This window comes from Psammomys obesus, unplaced genomic scaffold, assembly GCF_907164565.1.
Source record: "Psammomys obesus unplaced genomic scaffold, mPsaObe1.curated_primary_1811, whole genome shotgun sequence".
Taxonomy (NCBI): domain Eukaryota; kingdom Metazoa; phylum Chordata; class Mammalia; order Rodentia; family Muridae; genus Psammomys; species Psammomys obesus.
The window spans coordinates 8,324,288-8,350,235 of record NW_026596152.1 but is presented as its reverse complement, the minus strand read 5'-3'; the positions used below and the strand labels follow the sequence as shown (position 1 = coordinate 8,350,235).

At 39.6% G+C, this 25,948-nt stretch overlaps 1 protein-coding gene across 2 annotated transcripts in view; it reads right to left on the bottom strand.

The window, feature by feature from the left end:
• The window catches only part of Ulk2 (unc-51 like autophagy activating kinase 2), a 75,797-nt gene that overhangs the window by 13,067 nt on the left and 36,782 nt on the right, over positions 1-25,948 (bottom strand). For both annotated transcript variants that reach the window (XM_055594085.1, XM_055594086.1), the window contains 7 exons: positions 20,424-20,484; positions 16,052-16,189; positions 10,869-11,014; positions 8,449-8,529; positions 6,167-6,453; positions 5,707-5,894; positions 5,280-5,383 (listed from right to left, as the gene is read on the bottom strand). In XM_055594085.1, the coding sequence (XP_055450060.1) occupies positions 5,280-5,383; positions 5,707-5,894; positions 6,167-6,453; positions 8,449-8,529; positions 10,869-11,014; positions 16,052-16,189; positions 20,424-20,484 (1,005 nt within the window). The remainder of the gene's footprint in view (positions 1-5,279; positions 5,384-5,706; positions 5,895-6,166; positions 6,454-8,448; positions 8,530-10,868; positions 11,015-16,051; positions 16,190-20,423; positions 20,485-25,948) is intronic.

The following is a 25,948-nucleotide window of genomic DNA, read 5'->3' as shown; positions in this document are numbered from 1 at the left end:
TGTATATGCGCTGCACATGTGTCTGGTGCCTATGGAGGCCAGAAGGGCACTGGATCCCCTATACCTAGAGTTATGAACAGTTTTGAGCCCCATGTAGGTACTGGAAACTGAACTTGGGTTCTAAGAGCAACAAGCACTCTTAACTACTGAGCCATCTCTCCAGCCTCTATAAATTGCTAATTGTGAAAGACTAGGGTAGAAGCAATGGAATATATACTTTACCTACTATGATAAGGCTATGAATTCAATTCCTAACATTACAACCTGGTTGCATACTAAGTTTCAGGCCAGCCAGAGCTACATAGCAACACAATGTCGACAAAGAAGAAGAAAGCTGAACAATACATTAGTCTCCCATTAACTCTGATGCAAATGACCTCTGACTGATGAGGCCTAAGAAATGAACAACGTATAATGTCAAACACTGCTTTATGTCTTTCCTTATTCTAGATCTTAAGCTCCAAGGTTCACTATTTCTTTTTCTTTTTTGTTTTTTTCGAGGCAGGTTTCTTTGTGTAGCCTTGGCTGCCCTGGAACTCACTCTGTAGACTAGGCCTGCCATTGCCTCACCACCATACAGCCAAGGTCAGTTACTTTCTAAGAAAGTAACTAAGAGACATAAAATAACAACTTATTAGACACTGCCTTGATTTACAGAGCACAGAACATCCAGTAACTTTAGATAACACTGGAATAGGCATCATCTGGCACAAAAACACAACCTAATCTGGTTCTTTAACTAAAAGTGGAACTAAATTTAATTTGCAAGAAAATAATGTGTTTATTACAAAGACTGGCCTAGAAAAGGAAGGAGGTTTATGAAACCTGGGTGCTGACTCAGCACATTGCTTTCACCATCCCGTCACTCTCAGCTTTCCCTTCTCTACACGAACAGTGAGTGATTGTACTGCGTTCGCTAAGATGTAGTTTAAACATTTATTTTATGCATGTGTGCCTGACTGTATGTGAACATACAGAAAGTCATGGAGGTCAGAAGAGGAGTCAGATCTCCTGGAACGGTAGTTACAGTTGTGAGCCACCATGCGGGTGACGGGAACCAAGCCTGGGTCCTCTGCATGTGCAGTAAGTGCTCTCAACCACAGAGTCATCTTTCTAGGCCCCATAAGGTACTTGAGGCCAATATCCTTGTCCATCTTCCAAGCTCCATAATTAAACTGATTTCTTTCTCATCAACTACAGTCTGAGTGCTGACTTCTAAGCAGAAAGCCTCCGGATCTAAGTCTAAGAACTCTGAATGAATTACAAAAGGAAATTATTTCAAGGTTCATCTTATCTACAAGAGAGCACTACAAATTTAAAGAGCTCATAAATATTATAGGGAGTAAATGAATAGTAAATAAGTTATAAAGTACATATCATTATGCAAGTTTTAGAAAATGAGGCCAATATTATTATTTAATGTAATGTCTTCAAGATTGTATCATGTATAAAAAGTAACAACGGGGCACCTATATTCTGAGCACCGATGTAGAGGAATTTTAACTTAGAACATGGCTGCTCTGGCAAGAGATCACATCCAAAGATCTTCTAGGTCTGTGTGATCTGGCTGGAATACAAATAAGCAAGCCTTTAATCCAGGAGACCGAGGCAATAAGATCTGAGTTCAAGACCAGCCTGGTATTTCAAGTTTCACATAAAGAAAAGCTTAGATTTGGGCATGGGGTATATGCTTTTAATCCCAAACAATGAGGGTAAAGTTAGTTTGTAGAAGGAAGCACCCATGTTTGAAAGTCTAATTGAATGGCAGAAAAAGAAAATGACAAATCAAAGAAAATTTGACAGAATAAGATACACCCAACTCTCATGAAGAGAGGAAAGGGAAGCTACTTAATAGGCAATGAAGAGAAAGAGAGCAGGCAGTTTTACCAGGACAGTAATAAAAGAGAGGTTGCAGAGAGAACAAGCTAGATTTGGGTGAAGGTTGAATGAGTCAGAGAAGGAGAAGGAGGCAGTAGATTAGAGCAGATTGCTGGAGTTAGTTTGAGGCCAAGCAGAACAATTCAGGGGCCGAGAGAAAAAGCCAGACTAAGTAAGTCAGCTGAGAGAGGAGTTTGAGCCAGAACAGCTGAGTTGAACCAGCCAGCCAGGGCTCCGTAAGAACAAAAAAGGGTGAGCTTACTCAGCAGTAAGTCTTGAGGCTGAAAAACATTCCAGGCCTACAGTAGATGGCACGGAGGCTAGAAGCTTCCGTGCCATTACATTAACCTAGGACTAGGCCTACGTTAATAGACAGAGGCAGTACACTGCCGAAAGAACAATTAAAACAGGCAAATAAAAGTTCCTTCTACACACCTGAAAAGCAGAGACAAGAGGTTCAGGATTTTAAGGTCATCCTTGGCTACATATAAAAACAATGCCAACAATGTTTCCAAAAACAAAAGTATTTAAGGGTGTTTATTAGTGTATTTTAAGACCCAATGATACTATATTTTTTGGAAGGCCTGAAGTTTACCTTATTATCAACAATTTTCATTTCCTCAAACTGAGACTTCATGGTTAAAAAAGAGAAATGTATAATTTTAAATGTTAACAAAGTTCATATTCAAAAGAAAAAAAAGAATATAAATTATTGAAATTTATAGCTGGCTAAATATCCTTAAGAAATAAATGTTTCAGCCAGACATGGTGGCTCATGCCTGTAATACAAGCACTCAGTGAAGTAGGCAGATCTCTGTGAGTTCGAGGCCAGCCTACAAAGTGAGTCCAGGACAGCCAAGGGTATACAGAGAAAGCCTGTCTTGAAAAACCAAAAATAAAATAATGTTTCACAGCTAATAACTTGGACTGAAATTATAACCATGTTCATGTGGAATTATTATACAAGCTTGTTTATAAAAGAAAACTAAACATAATAGCTGCTGGTCAGATAAGCTGCCTTCAAAAATCGTCCAAACACCTAGTTACTTGGATTACGATTTCTAGGTTACTCACATGAAGAGCTCCTTCCTTCACAGACCTGCTCCTCACTAAAACTACACTGGAAAAAATACTTTCAAATAACCACTTAATAAAATATCTGGAAATTGTTCAGAGTGTACATAAGAAAAGACATATTTGTTCAAATCATCTTAGTAAAACAACTATGTCCAGACTTCACTCACCGGGTTTGAAAGTAATAAATGTAAGTAATTCTGAAGCTTCGCTGCTATTCACTCCAGCAGCAGGAAAGAATCACGAAGCACCTTTGTCTAGCACGTCCTGACTATACATCCACATGCTCATCAGTCACTTACTAGTTGTCATTCTCATCAAAGTGCTACGTTGTTAGCGCTTCAAGAAACTCCCATGTTACTTAACAAGGACACCAAACAATGAGAGTAAAGACAATGCAGTAGCCTCAGTTGGCCTGAAACTCAGCATGCAAACCACGCTGGGCTCTATCTCCTAAGGGCTAGGATTAAAGGTGTGTGCCACCATGCCAACTGAAGTGGTTTCTTTATGTACCATCTCATACCATCACAACAAAGTTAAGTACCTGACAACTATATGTATTTTTTAAGATTGACTGATTGATTATATGCAATGTTCTGCCTGCATGTGCCTCTGCATGACAGAGGAAGGCACCAGATCTCATTATAGATGGTTGTGAGCCACCATGTGGGTGCTGGGAATTGAAGTTAGAAGAGCAGCAAGTGCTCTTAACATCTGAGCCATCATCTCTCTAGCCCCTGACAACAAGGAAGAAAAAAAAAAAACAAGGGATACCACATTCATACAGCTTCTACTATACTATACTTCTATTACTGTTTTGCTTTATTAGTTAACATTATTAACCTCATACTAGACCTAATTTACAAATCAAACTTTGTAACGTATATATAGGAAAAAACCCCACAGTATATATATATATAGGGTATTACAGTATCCATGGCTTCAGTTATCTGTGCTCAGTCTTAAAATGAATCTATGGCAAGTAAGGGGGGACGCTGTACAACAGCAGAAATCACATTCACTATAGAGACTCAACAGTGGATACATTTAGCAGAACTAAAGAATCCAGGAACTTAGAGATAAAGCAACACATTATTCAACCAAAAGAACAGTTAGGTTTTTACTCTCAAAATTTACTGAATCTTGCCAATTACTTAAGCTAATTAAAATATTTTACAAAAATTTTAGACAGGCTCTTTCCACACAGCCCTGGCTGTCCTAGAACTCAGAGATTAACCTGCCTCTGCCTCCTGAGTGCTGGGAGTGCTGGGATTAAAGACATGTGCCACTATGCCCAATTAGCATGTATTTTGTTTAAAAATAAGTACAAATCATAACTTTTCATCTGTGATGTATGTTTACATGGGTTACATGTGTGTGTGTACACATGTACCTGGTGTGGAGGCCAAAGGTTGCTGTCCAGTGTCGTCCTCAACTGCTTTCTGTCTAATTCCCTGAGGCAGGGTCTCTCACTGAACCTCGAGTTTGTAAATTCGGTTAGTCTAGTTAGACAGCTTGAGCCAGGAATCCCTCTGTCTTTGTCTTTGGAGTGCCACAATTACCGCAGGCAACTACACTTACCTGGCTTTCATGTGGGTACAGAGAATCCAAACCCTGGCCCTCACTCCTGAGCAGCAAACTCTTTCACAAATAGCACTTGTCCAGCCCTATTTTTAGTGTCTCACTATACATTCCAGCTGGGCTTTGAGCTCACAACCCTCCTGCTTCTGACTATGAAGCACTGGGATTAAGGTTGAGGGGAACCTCACCCAGAAAATAAATTATTCAGTATCACTATTATAATTTCACTTTTAAGCAAATAATAATATTTGTACCTGCTTACTTGTATACATTGTGTGATGATCAAGTCGGATAATCAGCATTTTTCAAATAATTTCTGTGTTGAGAACCTTCTAATTCTTTTCTCTGGTTATTTTGAAATAGGAAATTAATTGTTAAAGGCTATGGTTAGGTTAACATGCTATAGGACACTAGAATATCTTACTGGCTTTAGCACTAATTTTCTATTTTCCTCCCATCCTCTAAGGCTCTCCAGTCTGTTTTCTCTATGCGTTATCTTGAGAAAATGTGGTATTTGCCTATTTGTGCCCGAGTTATTTCACTGATCATAATGGCCTCTGGTTACTAAGTAAGACTTGTTTTGATGGATACTGAGGAGAAAGTTGAGATGACAGGATGACCACTATAACTACATAAAAATATATTTGTGTTGTTTTAAGGTACCAAGCTTGTAACACTTTATATAAAGTAATAAACTATGCATATGCTAACAAAGTACCTCTTGACAAGTTAAGAAAATTTCTTACCTATGTCCATTGGCCGCTCTGTATTTAAACTATCCGTGCTGCCCTGGTATCCACCTAAAGGTGTCTTTACTTGTTGGTCTGATAACTTCCCAGTACTGACAGATCTAAAAGGAAATAGTGATGTGACTAGGAAAGAACTCTTCAGAAATGGATGTAAAATGATTCAGGGTATAAATAAACTTCTCTAACCAAAATAAAAGAATTAGTTCAGTCAAGAAACTCAGAAAAAAATAAAAATAATGAAACTCAGGAAGAGCTCTATGCACAGTTATAGGAAACATCTGTTTTTTAAAGAAATTTCAAATGTATATGGTTTGTATTATTAATAACATGGCATAAACCACCTACCAAATGAATGTCTCAAGAAAATACACTGATTTAGCGATTAATTTTCACGTTAAAGGCTAAAGAGGGAACAGTCTTTTACCTGCCAAACACTGCCTTGCTCTGCTGTTCAGATCGATGCCTCTCGCTTCCTTGTACTAAGAGGCAATGGGAACATTCCCGAGGGTCATTTCCATCTCTGGATTGACTTTCAGCAGGCCCATGACGAGTAACCAAGGCTAACAGGTTAGAAGATGCTTGTGTTTTAGGGATTTTGAAAGGAGCTGTAGTCTAAAGAAGCATATAATATAAACTAGTTAATATGATGTACAAGATGCTCAGAACTGACAAGATAACATGGTACACTGATTTGGAACTTAGATGTGGATTCAAATACTGGCTTTTATTTATAATTTGTGTGATGTTGGGCTGTTCCTTTAAGCTCTTTAAGACTCAACTTCCTTTTCTGAACAGTAACTGTTCACTAAAAATATAACTATTCTCAGGACGAATGCTTTCATAAAGTACCAGTTCATACACATAAAAGGGCTTAAGAAACACACCTTGGTAGGAGAGCCAATGATTGTTGGTAAAGGAGTTTTAAAGAACCAGTCAGAACTCCGTGGAGAGGACCCCACATGCTTGGTGGGAGAGGTCCCAAGGCTGCCAGGCCGACTAGGCTGAGGCGAGAAACTGTACCCAGGCCCAGTGTGAGATGGACACACGGGGTCAGAGTGCTGCTTTCTGAGCTTCTGCTTGTTCTGATAGATATCGGTGAGAGTAGGTGCACTCTGCAGTCTAGCGCCCAGTAGGAGTGACTGTGGTGCCTGGGTCTGTGGCACTGGAGAACCTAATAACAAAATGAAGGCGACATTAAAACCCACAGAGAAGTGCGGAGATAAGACACAGGCAATGAAAAAGGAGCACTTTGTGCACATGTGCGCACCATGGTGTGCATTTGGAGGTCAGAGAGCAACCACAGGGGGTGCTTCTTGCCTTCCACCTCTCTGGAGACACACACAGAGGCAGGCAGACAGGCAAATAGGCAGGTAACATATACACCTATGCCTAGGAGACGAGGCCTCTCTTTCCCACATAAATCATGCTGTTGCCAAGCAAAGGTCACCAAGACATTCTCTTACGTTTCTTGCAAACCAAACTATTACTAATAACATTTTAAAACACACAAGTGTTCCTAGTGTTCAAAGTATTATCTTCTAAAACAGACACTGAAGCCAGGTTTGGTGGTGCATACTTGTAATCCTATAGTCAGGAGGCTAAAATATGAAGGTTTCAAGTGTAAAACCACCCTGGGGCTACATAACAAGACCCTGCCTCAAACAAGCAAATAACTCAATTTAATAGTAAAAATCTCCAAAACCTCCAACAATTACAACATAAAAAAATACGAACTGAAGGCCAAGCATGGTAGCACATGCCTTTAATCCCAGCACTCTGGAGATAAAGACAGAAGGATCTCTGTGAGTTCAAAGCCAGCCTGGTCTTCTACATAGCGAGAGTTCTAAGCCAGCCTGGACTAAATAGAGAAACCCTATTGTTTTGTTTTTTTTTTTTAACAACAACAAATGAACAAAAACAAGTGCAGCTTTTTTTTCTGATTTATCTAGTTATTATTTATTTACTTATTTATTCATTCATTCATTTATATAGTGTTGTGTCTGCATGTCCACCTGCACACCAGAAGAGGGCACCACATCTCATTATAGATGGTTGTGAGACACCATGTAGTTGCTGGGACTTGAAGTCAGGACCTTTGAATGAATAGCCAGTGTTCTTAACCTCTGAGCCATCTCTCCAGCCCCTATAATTACAGCTTTACTACCCATCAGGTTTTCCAAACCTGACATTTATTATTAAGAACCTCATTCTACTTTCTAGAGAAATAAACTGAAATAAATATAAAAGTAAAATTTGTGGTAAATGTCATGATCAGGAAAAGTTACTTAAATGTTACTTTAAAAAAAAAAATTAAAGCCGAGCATGGTGCTACATGCCTGTAATCCCAGTACTGTGGGAGGCAAAGGCAGGCAGATCTCTATGAGTTCAAGGCCAGCCTGGTCTACAAAGCAAGTCCAGGACAGCCAGGGCTACACAAAGAAACCCTGTCTTGAAAAATCAAAATTCAAAAACAAAATAAATAAATAAAAATAAACACAATGAGTTTTTTAATAACATGGGATTTCTCTAATTATTGAGCTCTTTACATGTCCATATGTCCATTCAGTAGAATTTGGCTTATAAAAGTATGATTTACATACACCTTTCTGTCAGGAATATGCATTATCTAATACAACAATAAACCCACACGTACACATATATTTTTAAAAGTTCTTTTTCTTTCTCTCTCTTTCCTTCCTTCTTTCTTTCTTTCTTTCTTTCTTTCTTTCTTTCTCTCTCTCTCTCTTTCCTTCCTTCCTCTTTCTCTCTCTCTCTCTCTCTCTCTTTCTTTCTGATGGTCTCATCTATCCCATGCTGGCCTCTCATTTGCTACAGATCTGAGGATGACCTAGAACTTTTAATTTTCCAGAGTTCTAGAGTTGCAGGCATGGTTTTATGTGGTCCTGAGGACTAAATCCAAGGCTTTGAGCATGATCAGCAAGTACCTTACCAACTGAGCTACACATCTACTCCCTTGGTTTCTTAAGATTAATTATCATAAACATCTATGACTACAGGGAGACACTAGATATATGCTATTAAAAAGCATTAGATCAAAATTCTAAAAAAAGTATAGAAGAGGGAATATTTCATATCAATTCTGTTGTTTTGATAAGACTGGAAAAATATAACTCAAATCCACTCATAATAAAATATATTTTATTACCTGAAGAGTGTCTACTCCTGGCTTCATGGCCTTGAGGATGCCCACAGCAGCACTGACTAAACTGCTCAGGAATGGTACCAACTAGAAATGAACAAAGAATATTATTTAAAACTGAGTAAGGACAGAAACAGGCAACACACACACACAAGCTGCTCAGTCTGTAATGGTTTGCATAATTCTCATTAGCAAAGAGTTGATATACCCAATCAATGTTCTAGGTGCCAGAAAGGCTGAGATCTAAAAAGTATTATATAACAATAAAACAAATAAATGCCCCAAAAGTTAGGTATATAAAGCAGAAGTAGCAGAGTTTGGATAAATGTGGGGCCTGTGAGATTGCAGGATCCGGCTGACTGACAGACAAGCTGGAGTTCTTACGCATTACATTTATGCTCTGAGGTCAGGCTCCTGAGGGCTGCGACCAACCACGGACAAAGCCAGGTCTGTTGACTAGGTCAAGGAATTCAGTCTGACAAATCAGTGCTTGCGGCTATTCTTGCAGTCTGGATAAAATATTTTAGCCTTTGCTAAAGTCTGAGACTCTTTCCTAATTTCCTTTCCTCTCAAGGTGTCAGATCTGTACCTTGTTCTAAAGCCTTCTATGTTCCCTCTTGACCCTCCCCTTGGCCTTTTATAGGTGGTTCCCCAACCAATCTTCTACCTATACAATACTTTTCCATCCACGTCCCTATGAACACAAACTGGCACGAGCAAGGAAGTTTCAAGGTGTTTACGCAGACATAAGACATGTCTGCAAAAGCAGTGAGGTAACAGGACCTTTCAGCTTTAATAAGGTTTGGATCTTGTCTTTGCAGATCCATGCTGCAGTGGCTCCTGCAGGATTGAAGGGAGGCCCAAGAGTTGGTTTGAAGATTTAAAAAAAAAAAAAAAAAAAAAAAAAAAAAGATGGGTGATAAAACTCTTTAAAAATCTGTTATTTGGCTGGAGGGATGGCTCAGAGGTTAAGAGCACTGGTTGCTCTTGCAGAGGTCCTGAGTTCAAGTCCCAGCAACCACATGGTAGCTCACAACCATCTATAATGAGATCTGGTGCCCTCTTCTGTCATGCAGGTGTATGTGCAGACAGAACACATTATGTATATTCAATAAATAAATCTTTTAAAAATTCTGTTGTTCTATGCGGATGTCAGAACTAGGTGACCTCTATCACTCTCTCTTTTGAGACAGGGTCTCTCCCTGAACCTGGCGCTCCCTAGCTGACCATGGTATCTACTTGCTCTGTCATCGCCCAGTGCTGGGGTTCCAGATACATGCTGCTTTTACATGGGTGTTAAGAGATTCAAAATCAGCTCTTTATGCATACATAGGAAGCACTTTACCCACTAAGCCAACTTCTCAGCCCCTAAACTTTTAAAAACACATTATCAGCAAGTTCCAACTAGATGCGGCCTTTCTGTACTGTCTCTTTACTGGCTCAGTACTTTTAGGAGATAATACAAACCTGGCTTTTGACTTTCCTTATATATGCTCTGATTTCAGAATTGTGTTTCTTAGTTGCACTTAAAATGCAGTTTATTTTACTTTTGCAATGGTTTCCAGTGCTTTTTTTGTTTTGTTTTGTTTTTAGAGACAGGGTTTCTTTGTGTAGCCTCAGCTGTACTGAACTCACTCTGTGTACCAGGCTGGCCTAGAACTCACAGAGATCTGCCTACCGCTGCCTCCCCCAGTCCTGGAATTACAAGTGTGTGCTACGGAACCTGGCTCATTTTAGGCTTTCTTAAACAACCACCAGGTGGGAAGATCTGGAACAAAGCTACTAATATAGTCCCATTCTGAGCTAGAAAGTTCTGGTGAATGTGATCCAAAGCTGTTATATTTTAATTACTCTTTACTCACTTGAGTATTAAGTAGGTATTTTATGTATTTTAACCCAGGGCTAAAGGTAACATGAGGATGAGGACACTTTTGAGAGAAAAGATACATTATTATATTTCCAACAGTCATCATACAGATTGGAGGGGGGTTTTTTGTTGTTGCTGTTGTTTTTATCCTTTTCTCTCACGTGTGTGTCTCTCTTGTTTACTCTTCCTCCTCATTCTTTGAGGCATGGTCTCTCAATCAAATCCAGAAGCCACCAGCTTGCCAGGGGGAAGCAGGAGGAAAATCTCCTTTGTCCAGTCGTGCAAGGCTGCAATTACCGGTAGGTTACTACTAAACCCATCCAGCATTTCTGTGGGTTCTGGAATCTGAACTCCAGTCCTCAAGCTCGATTGACAAGCACTTGTTAAGCCATCACCCAGGTTCCAATGCAGAGGTTTTTAAGGTGATGTTGGGAGTAGGATACAGAACTAAGGATCAGCTTAAAAGAGCACCGTTACATGGTACAGTGTCCCTTGAGAATGTGCTCAATCTAATTACAGGGGAAAACAGGTAAAAATGGCTGCCTTCAATTGTTCTCACCCAAAGGAGATGGTGAGTAAGGCCTAGAGGAGCCTATTGAGAGTCTTCGCCCTCCTGTCTGCACCGTGTCTGCTGGTGCAGGGGAGCAGGACCCGACACGGAGGAAGCCCATGGGGCTGGTGTTAGACCTTCGTACCACTGCAGATCTGAAAAGAAAAAGAGAATTAATTCCTATCTGACAGGTCCCAGGACACAACTTTCTGTTATTTTTTTCTGATAACTCCTGACAGTATTCCATGTAGTTTTAAAACACACAATACATAATGGTTATAAGGAACAAAAAACGAAAAATCTAAAATGAGCCAGGTGTGGTGGCACATGCCTTTAATTCCAGAATTTAGGAGGTTGAGGCAGATGGAATGAATTAGAGGACAACCTGATCTACATAGTGAGTTCTAGGACTACACAATAAGATCTGGTCTCCAAAAAAAAAAAAAAAAAAAGAACACAAATAAGTAGGAGGAAGAGGAGAATAGTGATAAAGTTTCCCTTCTTCTCTTTTTCTGCCCAACTCTCCACAGTTCTCCAATCTTACCATTCTCAGTTTTTGCTGTGTCTTTCAGAGCTCACTAAAGCCCTGAGTGTGTAACGACATCACCATCAGCTTCCAACCTCTGAGTGACACATGACATACTAATTATTGTCAGTCTGGACTCAGGTCTAGACTCTTTTATCCTCTGAAAAACGACTTAGCCTCCAGGTGGTTTTTATTAGCTTATATCTCGTTTGTATGTAAACAAAGCTTTTAGATGAAAAAATAGATTATATTGAAAGACCCCAGCCTCACACTAAGTTAAACATAGCTAATGCCATTTTGTGAGACACCACTGTTTTGTAAAACTCTGAAGGCCAGATGAGAAACTGGAAAATTACTGAGAAATCCTAGCTGTGTCACCCACTTGGGATATCTGTGGTCAGGCTGCCCCAGTCATACTAAAAACAGTTTGTGTTAATCACTCTCATAGATATCTGTGAGACTGTTTCAGCTAAGATAGGGAAAAACAAAATAACAGGTGGCGGGCCACGTCAAGGGGTCATCCTACCCCCCTTGACCACCCAGTTCCTGGAATCTTGGTGCCCCTGCCAAACTTTGACGCAAATTGTGGTCTCGTGTAAACGTACCAATCAGCCCCCTGTAACCATGCCCTCTCGCTTCTGTACCAGTGCCTCTGCCTCTAAAACCCTATAAAAACCCCAGCTTCCCATCTAGGGGGCGCGCAAAGTCCTCCTGAGTGACCTTGCTGCCCGAGTACTCGTGAATCAAAATAAAAGCCTCTTGCTGTTTGCATCCGAATGGCCTCGTTGATCCTTGGGAGGGGGTCTCTCTGACGGAAGATACCCTCCGGGGATCTTTCAATATTTAACCTAATATTACAAAAAGTAAATATATTTTCCAAGAAAGTAAATAAAAGGGAAGCACGGTATTTTACACTTTGGAAACTCTCTAATACCTTGCTTAATAGGAGACACTTGAATTTTTAGAATTACTTCTGCTATCAAGTTGTTATACAATATGCTATTTTGGGTGAAGTATGTAAAGATTATCTAAATTTACACAGGTATGTCCTAGAAAAGCAAAAATATCTTGGCAAGATTTTCAGATAACTGTGATTACTCTTTTTTGACACTAAGCAAGTAGTTTCTAAAGAGTTAGGCAAACCGTGAAATGATTCACGAATATCGTACTCTGTTACATTAAAGTTCATTCTTCTGAAAAGTATCAGCACTTTGAATAAACCTTTAATTTGCACAGCATTCTCCCCCCGCCTTTTGCTGTTGTTGTTTCTCTGTGTAGCCTTGGCTGCCCTGGAACTCACTCTGTAGACCAGGCTGTCCTCACACCCATGGCCATTCTCCTGCCTCTGCCTCCCAAGTGCTGGGATTAAAGGAGTGGGCTACCGCCATCGAGCTTGTGGAGCATTCTTAACACAGTTTGGACAAGACTGATTCACTGAATTATGCAGATAATCCAAATGCTGACACATTACACAATATCAAAATGTCACCACTATGGGGCTGGAGAGATGGTTCACTGGTTAGGAACAGTCTTTGCTCTTGCAGAGGACACGGGTTTGCAGAGGACATGATAGCTCACAACCATCTGCAACTCCAGATCTAGGGATCAACACCTTCACTCTCTTCTGACCTCCAAGGGCATCTAGGCATATAAGTGGTGCACAAACATACATGCAGGCAAAACATTCACACACATAAAATAAATCTTAAAAAAGTCACCAATCAAACAGAAATATGGGAGGAAAACTAACAATACGTTGGCATTACAGTGCTGAGTATGTTTTCCAGAGGTCTGGTTTTGTTTGAAACCTCATTATTGGTATTATTCTCATTGTTTTCTTCCAAGTAGAAACACTTAGTTCATTTCTGACAAAATGGCTGTTCTACTCCCATACTACAGTTTGTCATTCTTTAAAATAAAAAGTGCTCAGTAAAAGGGGAGCTAGTTTGTCTGACAACCTAATCATGCAATCTTTTCCTAAGGCAACTGTCTAATATACTATAAACATGCTTCGTTAGCATATTGGGTACCTAACTCCCCCAGGTTGTGATGTTAAAAAAAGTAGCTTTTGCTGCTTTGTTGAGGACATTTCCTTTGTATGTGGTGGTAAAGATCATAAATACATTGCAGGTCATTCATTACCTTGATTCTTGTTAAGACACAAGCAAGAGGCGGATGTGGTAGCACACACCTGAAATCCCAGCACTCAGAGCCAGGTGGATCTCTGTGAGTTCAAGGTCTGCCTGGTCTACAAAGCAAGTCCAGGGCAGCCAAGGCTACACAGAGAAACCCTGTCTTGAAAAACAAAACCAAACAAAAAGACACAAGCAGTTTTATTTATTTTTGCTTTCTTCACCACCAATGCATACATTAACACAATGAGAAAAGCAAGCCATAGCCTAGTCTGTAGAGGAATTTTAATTCAGAATAAGTCTGTTCTGGCAAGAGATCACATCCAAACAACTTCTAGGTCTGTGTGATCCATCTGGAATACAAAAGCCTTTAATCCAGAAGAAGCAAGCAGATCTGCGTTCAAGGCCAGCCTGGTATAGAGGAAGTAATTAGGTTAAAAAATAAACTTTGGTCCAAGTGTGGTAGTACACACCTTTAATCCCAAACAATGAAGGTAAAGTTTGTAGAAGGAAGCACCCATGTTTGAAAGTGATGTCTAACTGAGTGGCAGAAAAAAGAAAGTGACAAGTCAGAAAAAATTTGACAGAATAGGATATGCCCAACTCCCATGAGAAGAGAGAAGAATGAGCAGCTACTTAAGGGAGCAACACAGAGAATGAGGAGAAAGGCACCAGAAGATTAGAAAACATGGCCGGAGTTAGTTTGATGCCAAGCAGAGCAATTCCAAGGCCGAGAGAAAAAAAAAAAAAAGCCAGATTGAGTTAAGTTAGCTGGGAGAAGAGTTTGAGCCAGAACAGCTGAGTTGAACCAGCCACCTATGAGCTCAGAAAGAACAAGTAAGGGTGAGCTTATTAAGCAGTGAGTCTCAGGGGCCGAACACATTCTAGGGGTAGGTTGGATTGTACCTCGGCTAGAAGCTCCCAGGACTAGACTTCAATTAGCAGACAGGCAGTAATCCTCCAAGGTGCATAGAAGTTCCTTTTACACTGTCTTAATATGAAAGAAGTTTTGACCTGTGGACTCTATGAAGGGATCCATAACTCGAAATTTTCATTTTATATTATACCTTTGAAACTTCTCTGTTTAAGACTTAGCTTCCTTGCTCATTTGGAATAGAAGTTGCATAGCTTTCTTTTTTGTTTGTTTGTTTTTCCAGACAGTGTTTCTCTGTAGCCTTGGCTGTCCTGGAACTCTCTCTGTAGAGTTCAGAGATCTGCCTGCCTCTGCCTCCTGGCACTAAAGGCATTTGCTGGCACTAAAGGCATTTGCCGCCACTGCCTAGCTTACATAGCTTTCTATTGTCATAGATGGACTATAATAAATTAGTATGAAAACAATGGTGGACACTTGGCTTATTTATCACCTTTTTGATATCACATTTAAGCTATGTCTTATGCAAAGATTGTGTATGAAGGATATGGATCTGACTAAGTATAGATACATTAAGAACAAGTTGCCAGAAATGAAGTGCTATTTCCTCTTTCCATGCTACCTGAATTCTCTGAGATTTAGGCCTCTATAGGATGCAGTGAATCCCATTCTACCAGAATCCTGATCACATGCAATCTTCTGCTCTGAGGAAGTAGAAGATCTTTGCTTTCATCATCTTTGCTTTCTAGAAACTTAGTGAACTGTGTCACCACTCAACATCTTTTTAATTGCATTCCTGGAGTTGATCTTTACTATCACCTTGGGGAGTTTCAGATGTAGAACACATACACAACAAATAGAAGAATCTGAAGTTAGACATGGTGATGCACGCCTGTAATCCCAGCACTCAGTGGGGCAGAAGCAGGCAGATATCTTGTGAGTTCCAGGCCAGGCTGGTCTACAAAAAGAGTACAGGACAGCCCAGGCTACACAGAGAAACCCTATCTTGAAAAAAACAAAACAAAAATCTGCTGAAAAACTGAAATTCTTCTTTCCTTCCTATTTTCACTGCTATGTATTTTAGAGTTACCTTAGATTGACAATCCTCCTGCTTTGGTTTAGCAAGTGACTGGATTATAGTCATGAGCCACTATACCAAAAATATTATTTATCAAACAAGTTCTTCTCTCCCCACCCCCACTCCTGGTTTCATTTGAGATAGGGTCATACTATATGGCCCTGGCTGGCCTGGAGCTTGCTATGTAGACGAGGCTGTCCTTAAACTCAAGGGATCCCATTTGCCTCTTTTTGTGGGGAATGAAAGGTGTGTGCCACCACAACTGGCTGATTTTGTTGTTGTTTTGTGTTTTAAACAAGAGCTCAGGCAGTTTAGGATGGCCTTCAATAATCTATGTAGTTAAGGATAGCTTTGAATTTCTGATCTTCTTGCTTCCATCTCTCAAGGGCTAGGATTACAGGAATGTGCCATGTTGCCTAGTTTACAGTGTTTGGTCCTGGTAGGCCAGTATTAATAACTGAGCTACATCTGTAATTATATTTTTAGGCAAATACATGTGTGATGTAAAACACACTCTTTGACTGTCAGTAACAACAACAAGAAAAACCTTTTTGACAAATAAAAAGAATGAAGAGACTGGCTTACCTTGGAGAACCATGTGGATTTGTGCCAGAGCTAGCAGTGGATATAAGATTCTGCTCTATGCGCTGATAATTCCTTACTTGAGTAGGAACTGGAATTGGGGCTGTTTCACTGTGAGGCGACACAGTAGTTTGACACTGCCTGCCACCATATTAAGAAAGAAACAACAGTCAGACTAATTTTCTTTCAGTTGACCTGTTACTGATATTTAGAAAAAAATCTAGAAAGCCAAGTGATCACTTTTAAGTGTAAGAAATAATCCTGTTTTAAAAAAAAAAAAAACAAAACAAAAACAGAACACATACAGCTGAGCATGCATGCACGCACACGCAAGCATTTAACCCAAATTTGCATCTGTCAAGAACTTTTCTGGCAGTTATACACATGCTGAGGACTAAAAACTGTATCAAAGCTGGGTGTGGTTACACCTTTAACTCCAGCACCAGGGAGACAAGAGGCAAACGGATCTCTGAGGCCCAGGCCAACAACAGAAAAAGAGAAACCATATCTTGAAAAACCATAAAAAAGGAGGGGGTGGGGAGGAGGAAGAGGAAGAAATCTAAAAGAGCTCTGCTACAAGAGGAAAAGTTCACCATTTGGTAAAATGGTTTCATCTACTCACATTCTGCTATTCAGTACTATACAAGGAAAAAAGGTTTATGCCAAGTACAGAGCAGGATGTTCAAAAGCAAAGATGACTGGAATATTAACATTCCAGTAAGCATTCCCAATGCTTACTGTTAGCATTCCCAACTTAAAGATAATTATGGAACTCACAAAGCACACAGCTGGTAGGAGGCCCACATTTAAGTGTAAGTACTTGGTTTCTTTAACACCTTTTTCCTCTCTTTCCATAAATTCAGAAATAGTAAGCCCTAAAGCACTTTCATTTTTATTGCATTTAGGACTGTACTGAGTTTTAAGATGACTTTACTGATTTTTCTGCCCTTCTGTAATTCTAAAAGCCACATGAATCTCACCTCCCAATTACAGTAGGTGACTTCATCATTCAAATGGTTATTGTCTGAAGTCACTTCAGAACTTCTTAAACCATGTATATTTAAATAAAAACCCATGGATAGCAGAAATATTAGTTACTTTTTCAGTATTAATTCACTTATTATTTCTTACTAATAGAACTCAAAATTAACAGCAGTACACTTAGCTAAATAGTATCATATTTCAGACTTCTTTGTATGTCCATAAATCTTTGTTAGCTGATGAGACACAAATAAAAGTCTTTCATTCATTTTCCTTATTTCTACCTAGAATATGGAAATGCTTGCTCCTAATCCTTCCTAAACAATCTACCAACTAGAAACCAAACACTCAAACATAAGCCTATAGGGGCCATTCTTATTTAAACCAACACAAACCCCTTTTTCATAATCAGGAGCAGGTCAAACTAGGAATTAAAATTACAGGCCTTTACTTGCTAGTCAAAAGAATGGGCTTAGTGAGACATGACATCTACACTGCCAAAAAGTTCATAAAGTTACTATCTAGCTGGAAGATTTCTGGTAAAGAAAGGCATACAATTATCCTTTCCCTTAAGAATTAATCCTGGATGGAGAGATGGCTCAGAGGTTAAGAGCACTGGCTGCTCTTCCAGAGGTCCTTAGTTCAATTCCCAGCAAATGCAGGCAGAACACTGTATATGTAAAAAGTAAATAAATAAAATCTTCAAGAAAAAAAAGAAAGAGAATTAATCCTGACCAGGTGTTTTTAATCTCAGCACTCCAAAGGCAGAGGCAGTAGTATCTCTTGTGAGTTTGGGGAGAGCCTGATCTACCTAGTTAGTTCCAGGACCATCGGTAGGGCTATGTAGAAAGATCTTGTAGATAGACAGACAGACAGACAGACAGAGGAATAGATATATAGAGATAAGGTTTAATCCAAGTGGACTTATCACTCACCTGGACAGGAACATGATACTTTAGAAGGCTTCCTGTTCTCCAAAATTATTTTGTTTTTCAAGACAGGGTTTCTCTATGTAGCCCTAGCTGTTCTGGACTCACTTTGTAGACCAGGCTGGCCTTAAATTCACAGAGATCTGCCTGCCTGTGTATCTGAGTGTTGGGATTAAAGGTGTGTACCACCATATCTGGCTCAAACTTTTTTTTTTTTAAAGGTAAGTATCTCACTGTATAGTCCTGGCTGGCTACCAAATCTGACAACCTAAGTGGTGGAAAGTGAGAACTCACTCCTGCAAATTGTCCTCTGACCTCCGTGTGTGTGTGTGTGTGTGTGTGTGTGTGTGTGTGTGTGTGACAGAGATAAATAAATGTTAAAATAATATAAAGTATATTTTTACAAATACAAAGGAAAGATGGTGCTGCCCTCAGTAATCATGAGGAGACTTCGTTAACCAAAAATAATTCTAGAGCTCAACAGGTGAATCAATCTCTGAAGCCAACTATCTGCTGCTAACTACTGTAGTCTAGAAACTCTGAAGTTCCAGCAAAACTTTGACACCTAAATTTTGTCCAGCACAGTGATGGAGGTGGGGAAAGTATGAAGGCCTGTACAGATCTCAGCGCTATGGTTACTTCCCACACTCCAAACATAGGAAGGAATGGCACCCACTCAGGGCATTAGTCACACCAAAAAGTATGATCTGGGGAATTTGGGGGCCCAGCGGTGATAGAACATGTCTAGAAGACAGAATGCATAGCTTAATGTAGCCAGCCAAGGCCTCTGGTACATAAAGGTAAGTTACTAAGCTGAAGATGGCTCTGTAGACACAGACACTTGTGTAGTACAGGCTCAACAGCAGCAAAAACCATAAAAAGAGTCCACAAGAGCTCAACTGATCTCCCCACCCCCATGACTGGCAGCCCCCCAAGATCTGAGGGTCCAGAAAGGAACAGCTTTAATTTGTCGTCTCTTTTTCTTTGCCTTTTGTGCACTGCCCCCACCCACCTTTTACTACACTTTTAATAGTTTAAGATTATTGTAAACTAGGTGTGGTGCTAATCCCAGCATTTGGGGAGGTAGAGGCAGTCTGATTTCTGTGAGTTCAAGGCCAGCCTGGTCTACAAAGTGAGTCTAACAGAGCCAAGGCTACACAGAGAAATCCTGTCTGGAAACAAACAAACAAACAAACAAACAAACAAACAAACAAGATTATTGTATTAAGAAAGCATTTTATAATTGGGCAGTGGCAGCACACCCTTTAATCGAAGCACTTGGGAGATAGGCAGGTAGATCTCTGAGTTTGAGGACATCATGTTCTACAAAGTGAGTTCTAAGACAGCTAAGGCTACACAGAGAAACCCTGTATAGAAAAACCAAAAACAGAAAGGAAGGAAGCTAGTTTTTTATATTTTCTGCATACATTCAAATTTTGCTCACATACTTTTTATTATTGAACAATGCACATACATACACAAATAAGTAAATAACTTTAAAAATTGTTGTTATTATTATTTTTTGTTTGTTTTTATATAACTCTGGCTGTCCTGGAACTTAATCTGTAGACCAGGCTGGCCTCAGTCTGCCTCTGATTCCCAAGTGCTGGGATTAAAGGCATACACCACTATTCCCAGCCAAAAAGTTTTAAAGAGGGGATTTACTGCCTATAAACTCTTTCTATGCTAAAGGAAAAATTTTTAAGTTGCAACTTAAGGACAGGAGAGCCTTTGGAGATCAGTAAGTAAGACTGGCTTATAAACTGAAAAGACACTAGATAGTAATATAAAGCCACAAAAAACAAAGAAAGCTAGGCCTGGTGTGTCAGCACACACCTTTAACCCCAGCGCTGGGGAGGCAGAGGTGGGAGGATCTTGTGATTGTGAGGCCAGCCTGGTTACCGCTGCAGAGAGAGAAACCCTATCTCAATAAACAAACAAACAAGAGAAAAATGAAAAAGAGGGGAAGTCTATAAAGGTACAGGTAAACATAGGCAAACATACAATTCTGCATTACAGCAATTTATCAAAATGCTATCTCAAAATGAAAAAAAGTTGTCATGGGCTGGGCATACAGTTCAGTAGGAGTGCTTATGTAGTATGTCTGACATTCTAGGTTCTCAAAACAAGTGAACAACAAACCAAAATCCAAAAACCCTCAAAATAATATGTATGAATTTTATACACATGAATGTATACATGTGTAAATTGTTAAACAAACTCAAGAACGGAACTTTAATAAGTCACAAAAATGACAAAATATCAAAAATCTTATTTAAATTAAAATCTGAACTTCTGATCATCCTGCCTCCGTCTTCCAGGTGCTGAGATTACAATGGTGTGCCATGGCACTCATTTACGTGGTCCTGCAGTTGAACCTATGCCTCTGTGGATTCTGGAAAAGCATTCTACCAACTGAACATGTCTCCCCCAATATGAAAACTCTTCTGGTAAAATGGACATACCCTCCACACATGAAGAATTCATTTGAAGCGCGTTTGGCTGCAGTCCCCATCGGCATATCATCTGAGAAGGAAACAACCAATCCCATTACATCACATGCTTTAAAGAATGGAAATCTCTTCCAACATGATGACTTAAAAATAATGGAATACAACAAGAATTTATCCCCCATTTGGTGGAGTTGGAAGGGGGGCTGTTTTAGTTTGAGACATGCTCTCTCTACATCTGACTGCCCTGGAACTCTCTCCACAGACCAGGCCTGCCTCAGGCTCATAAATATCTACCTGCCTCTGCCTCCCAAGTACTAGGATTAAAGATGTGTGTGAATATGCCTGGCTAATTCTTATGCTTAAATTTTTTTTTCATGTCTTTTTCATTTAGTTTTTTTTTTTATTATTACAATTTATTCACTTTGTATCCCAGCTGTAGCTCCCTCCCTTGTCCCCTTCCAACCCCACCCTCCCTCTCTCGGTCCACTGATAGGGGAGGTCCTCCTCCCCCCTTCCATCTGATCCTAGCCTATCAGGTCTCATCAGGACTGTTGCATTGTCTTTCTCTGTGGCCTGGTAAGGCTGCTTGACCCCCAGGGGGAATTCATCAAAGAGCCAGCCACTAAGTTCATGTCAGAGACAGCCCATGATCCCCTTGCTAGGGAAACCACTTGGAGACTGAGCTGCCATGAGCTACATCTGAGCAAGGGGTCTAGGTTATCTCCATGCATGGTCCTTGATTGGAGTATAGGTCTTTGCAAAGAACCCTGGGCCTAGATTTTTTTGTTCTGTTTCTGTCCTTATGGAGCTCCTGTCCCCTCCAGGTTTTTCTATCTCCTCCTTCTTTCATAAGATTCTCTGCACTCTGCCCAAAGTTTGGCTATGAGTCTCAGCATCCACTTTGATACCCTGCTAGATAGAATCTTTCAGAGGCCCTCGGTAGTAGGCTCCTGTCATGAGAAACAAGTGAATACAGAAAACTGCACCTAGCTAGAAACAGGCTTGCTTTAAATACAAAAGAATTCCAATCATTTGATTTTATCAATAAAGACTCAGGAGCCAGATGCTGGGGGAAAACTTGCTAGCTCAGGCAGGCATAAAAAGTACCTAGCTGACTTTCCTACCCAGAAGGAAAAAGTTCCTTCTTCTTCATACTGTCTTAAATACCCTTCAACTCAATGTTCCTCCTTCCTGTGTTTACTTATGTTCACTCCCTGTCAAGTGGTTGCTTGTTCAGCCTCTTGACCTTGGGTTAACTTCATTTAACCCTGTTTACAATAAACAGGGGGTTCTTGGATTAAAGGTGTGTGCTAGGGCAGAGCCACACAACAAGAAACAGGATTTGTTGTTGTTTTAATTCACAATCCAGGAAAAAACAGTGGGATCAAATGTCCTGCACAACACAAGCTAAAACATTTGACCCATCCATCCCCTCAATAAGTAAACCTACAACTTTGTAAATAGGATCTCACTTGTAGACCAAGTTGGCCTCAATTTACAGAGACCCACCAGTCTCTGCCTCCCAAATGCTGGGATTAAAGAAGTGTGCCACCACACCCAGCTTTCTGATCTTACTTTTCTCCTTTCTGGAGAAAAATCCACCACTCAAGGTCATTTCTCTTGGCTGAATATGAACTGCAGACCTGGGAAAGACCCTCTTGTCTGAGTGTTTGTAGGCATTGTTCAGCATAGGCCATGATCTTTTTTTCATATGTGCTGCTACGTTCTTCACTATTTATCATGTACAAAAAACACATTTTTTTTTTAATCAGGTTCCTTTTTCATAGATCACTGAGTGTTGAGTACTATGTTTCCAATATTATTTTGCCCATGTGCTCTGTGATTTCCTTTTCCTTTTCTCATATTTATGTGTGTTTTGTATGTCGTGTGTGTGGTTCTTGTTTGTTGCTGAGATGTGTCTCATTATGTTGCCCAGACTTGAAAGTCAGACTCAAGAATCCATCTCCAAACATGATCTAGCTGCTTCTGGGACTTTGGGCATAACTACACTAAGCTAAGCTTGCTTTTTCAGTGTTGGCTTTTGAGACAGATTCTCTCGATGAGAATTTTGCAAATAATATATACCACACAATTTTGCACAAAATATATATGTCACATTAGATCAGATCTGGTTATAAGACAAAGTGTAGCACAACAGAATGTCAGAGCACTCATTCTTTTGTAGAATACCTGTCACATTTCGAATGCACTGTCAAATAAAACACTGTTTTGTTATTGCTTTGTTTGTTTTTTTTCAAGACAGGGTTTCTCTGTGTAGCCTTGGCTGACCTCAAACTCACAGAAATACATTGCTCTTCTAAATATAGTAGGAGATAACACATGTCATCCTCATCTTCTTTTTTGTCGTGTATATAGCAGTTCCACACAGTTCAGAACTCAGGGGTCTGTCACTGTTATACACGCTACATCCAGTATCCTATGTCAGTATATGTGATCTTAAGTAACAGTTGACCAAATAATATATTTTATAAAATAAACCATGCTGCTAATCTATGCTCAAAAAGAAAAGGAAAGTTACAAAAACTCCTGTAAATGATTTTGAAAGGAAACTGATTATTGCAATATTTTGGCAAATCTCAGGTCCAGCTTTCACAAGCATATATCCAAAAATGAAAGAACCTAATATAATCATCTCAGGTAGTTATAAGAATGGCAAGGGAAACTAAATGAAGGCAATAGACAAAGAGTAGTAGAGCAGGGCAGCAGTCTACTTTAAAGACACAAGTAGACCCAGTGTGTAAATAAAGAAATTGGAAGAAGAACAGGAATGTACACTTGAGGCTGGAGAGACAGCTCAGTGATTAAGAACATCTACTGAGGAGCTGGAGAAATGGCTCTGCTGCTCTTCCTGCGATCCTGAGTTCAATTCCCAGCAACTGCATGGTAGCTCACAACCATTTATAATGTGATCTGATGCCCTTTTTAGGATTTGGAAATATACATGTAGATAAAGCATGCATATACTTAAATTTGGGGAAAAAAAAAAGGACATCTATTGCTCTTTCAGAGGACCCAAGCTTGGTGCCCACATCCACATCTGGTGGCTCACAATGGCCTGTTACACTAGCTTCAGGAGATCCTGGTCAGGCCTCCCCAGGTACTGCATTCATGTGCACAACCTTCTCTCATTCACATATACAAATAATTGAAAATAAAATCTAAAAAAAAAAAAAAAAAAATTACTTTGTTTTTTAAGTTTTAAATTAGAAACTATATGCAATTATAAAACAAAATTGAAATAAACAAGAAGTAATCCCTAGATTACTTGATATGTAGGAGCTTAACTACATATCAACTTGGTAACTTAATCAGAGTGGGATGTTATTTCAAATGACTTTAGGCCTCAGTAATTTGTATATCCCTAAAGACAAAAAAACTCCCCAAAAAAGATCTCCAATAGCTTTTAATAATTATATTTAAGTCCTATTTATATTGTACTATGTTCACACGCTAACATTTTGAAGCTCCACAGAGAAAAGAAAACAAAAAAGACCCTGCACAGGCAAAAAGAAAGTATTACTGGCAAGAAATGTACAAAGACAGGACTTGCTTTGGTGCCATATGGTTGTGCCCCCTCCCCCAATGCACATACACACACTCAAGAAGGTAGGATAATTCTCTTGAGAATCTGCCCCAAAAAGGAAAAAAAAAAAAAAGGAAGGGAAGGAGGGAAGGAGAAAGGGAAGAAAATAAAACTAAAGAAAAGAAAATCAGAAAGCTGATGGGTAAGATTACGTTATTCCTCATCTACTTGACTGAAGGAGATGGAATGATTAGCTCAGAAATAAATCACTTGACATAATGGAGCCCTAAAAGGCTTCACATAACTAGCAATACCTATACCTTTCAAAGTTGGACTTAAAGGAAAGGTTATCTGAAAACCTATTTTAAAAAGACTTGAGATGGCAGGTTAGCTTAGCAGCTAAGGGTCCTTGCCACCAAGACTGTGGACCTGAGTTCAACACCCAGGACCCACATGGCAGAAGAGAACTGACTTTTGCAAGTTGTACTCTGACTTTCACAAGAATGTACACATGCATATATTGAAAGGGTTAGGCTAACTTTGTAACCTGTATGTCTTCTAAAGCCTATAGTTTTGAGTTTTAGGTTCAGGTTAAGCTAAAGCCTCTTAGTACCTTTCCAGAGAATGGAGGAATGTGACCCTATCTGTGAGGACAGATATAAAAAGCAAGCAAGCAATAACCTTCACTCAGCAAAAAGAAGGACCAGACCCTTGTCTCTGAGATAGTGTTTCTTAGCAACAAACCCAGACTTCTTCTGAGTAGCTTTTGACCTCCAGCCAAAAGTCCGCAGCCCCTAATCTTCAAGGATGAGCTAACCACCCCCACCTTCAATTGCAGCTGTATCCACACTTGGCAGGACTAGCCAAGCTTGAGCACCTAAGACTAAACAATTGTCTTACTTTATAGCTTCCTCATCCAATCCTAAATTGCCAAAACTGCAACTTCAAATTTCCTGCAATTTTTCTTTTAAAAACCTAAAGGCCTTTGTCTCCTGGTGCCACTCTTTCCTGAGCGGCAGGGGTGACCCCATTGCACAATGGTTAATAAACCTCTTGCTTTTGCAACGAGTCGTGGTCTGGAGGAGTTTCTGGGAAGGGCGCGATCTTGAAATCCTGAGCTGTGAGACCCCAGGTCTTACAATATAAAATACAATTAAAAAAAAACTTAATGCAGGGAATGATGGTGCATGCACTTGGTTAAGCAGAGGCAGTCAGATTTCTAACTTTGAGGCAAGCCTGGTCTTCAGAGCTAGTTCCAGGACAGAGATAAACAGAGAAACCCTGTCTTGAAAACAAACAAAAATTGAAGTTAAAACATTGTAAATAATATCATAGTATAGTTAGAATGTTTTGATAAATGAGCAGATTATAACTGTTTATGTTATAGAGAAAAAATATCACTGTGAGAAGATGGTTATGTTTCATTATAATAGCCATTTTATTAGGCATACCTACCACACAAAATATTCTACACCTTAAATATAACCTAGAATTTGTTTCAAAACATACACAGGAAAAATCAGTTGAAGCAGTCTTCTCTCCAGTTTTCTGTAGATAGCAATGTCCGTCCAGAGCTAAGCTGGAGTCTGGGTGTTTATACTGGAGACAGAGTTAAACTGGTACTACAGAATGCCATGAAGAATTAAGAGTGCTACATCTAAAATGATTAACAAAGTAAAGTAACTGAAATTTTATACTATCTCTTGAAACTACAGGCATTTATGATACACTAAAATACTATCAGGATCTTATTTTTATGCGGAAGACCATGTCAGAGTAGCCTTTCACAAAGGAAACAATCCTGAAACGCCACAGCCATTTTTATCACCCAGTATAGACACTGAGGTAAGACAGCTTTTTTCCTTCCTTCCTTTCGCTTTGTTTGTGTGGGGTATCTATGTATGTATGCATGCATGTATGTATGTGTCTGTCTGTCTATCTATCTATCTATCTATCTATCTATCTATCTATCTATCTATCTATCTATCTATCT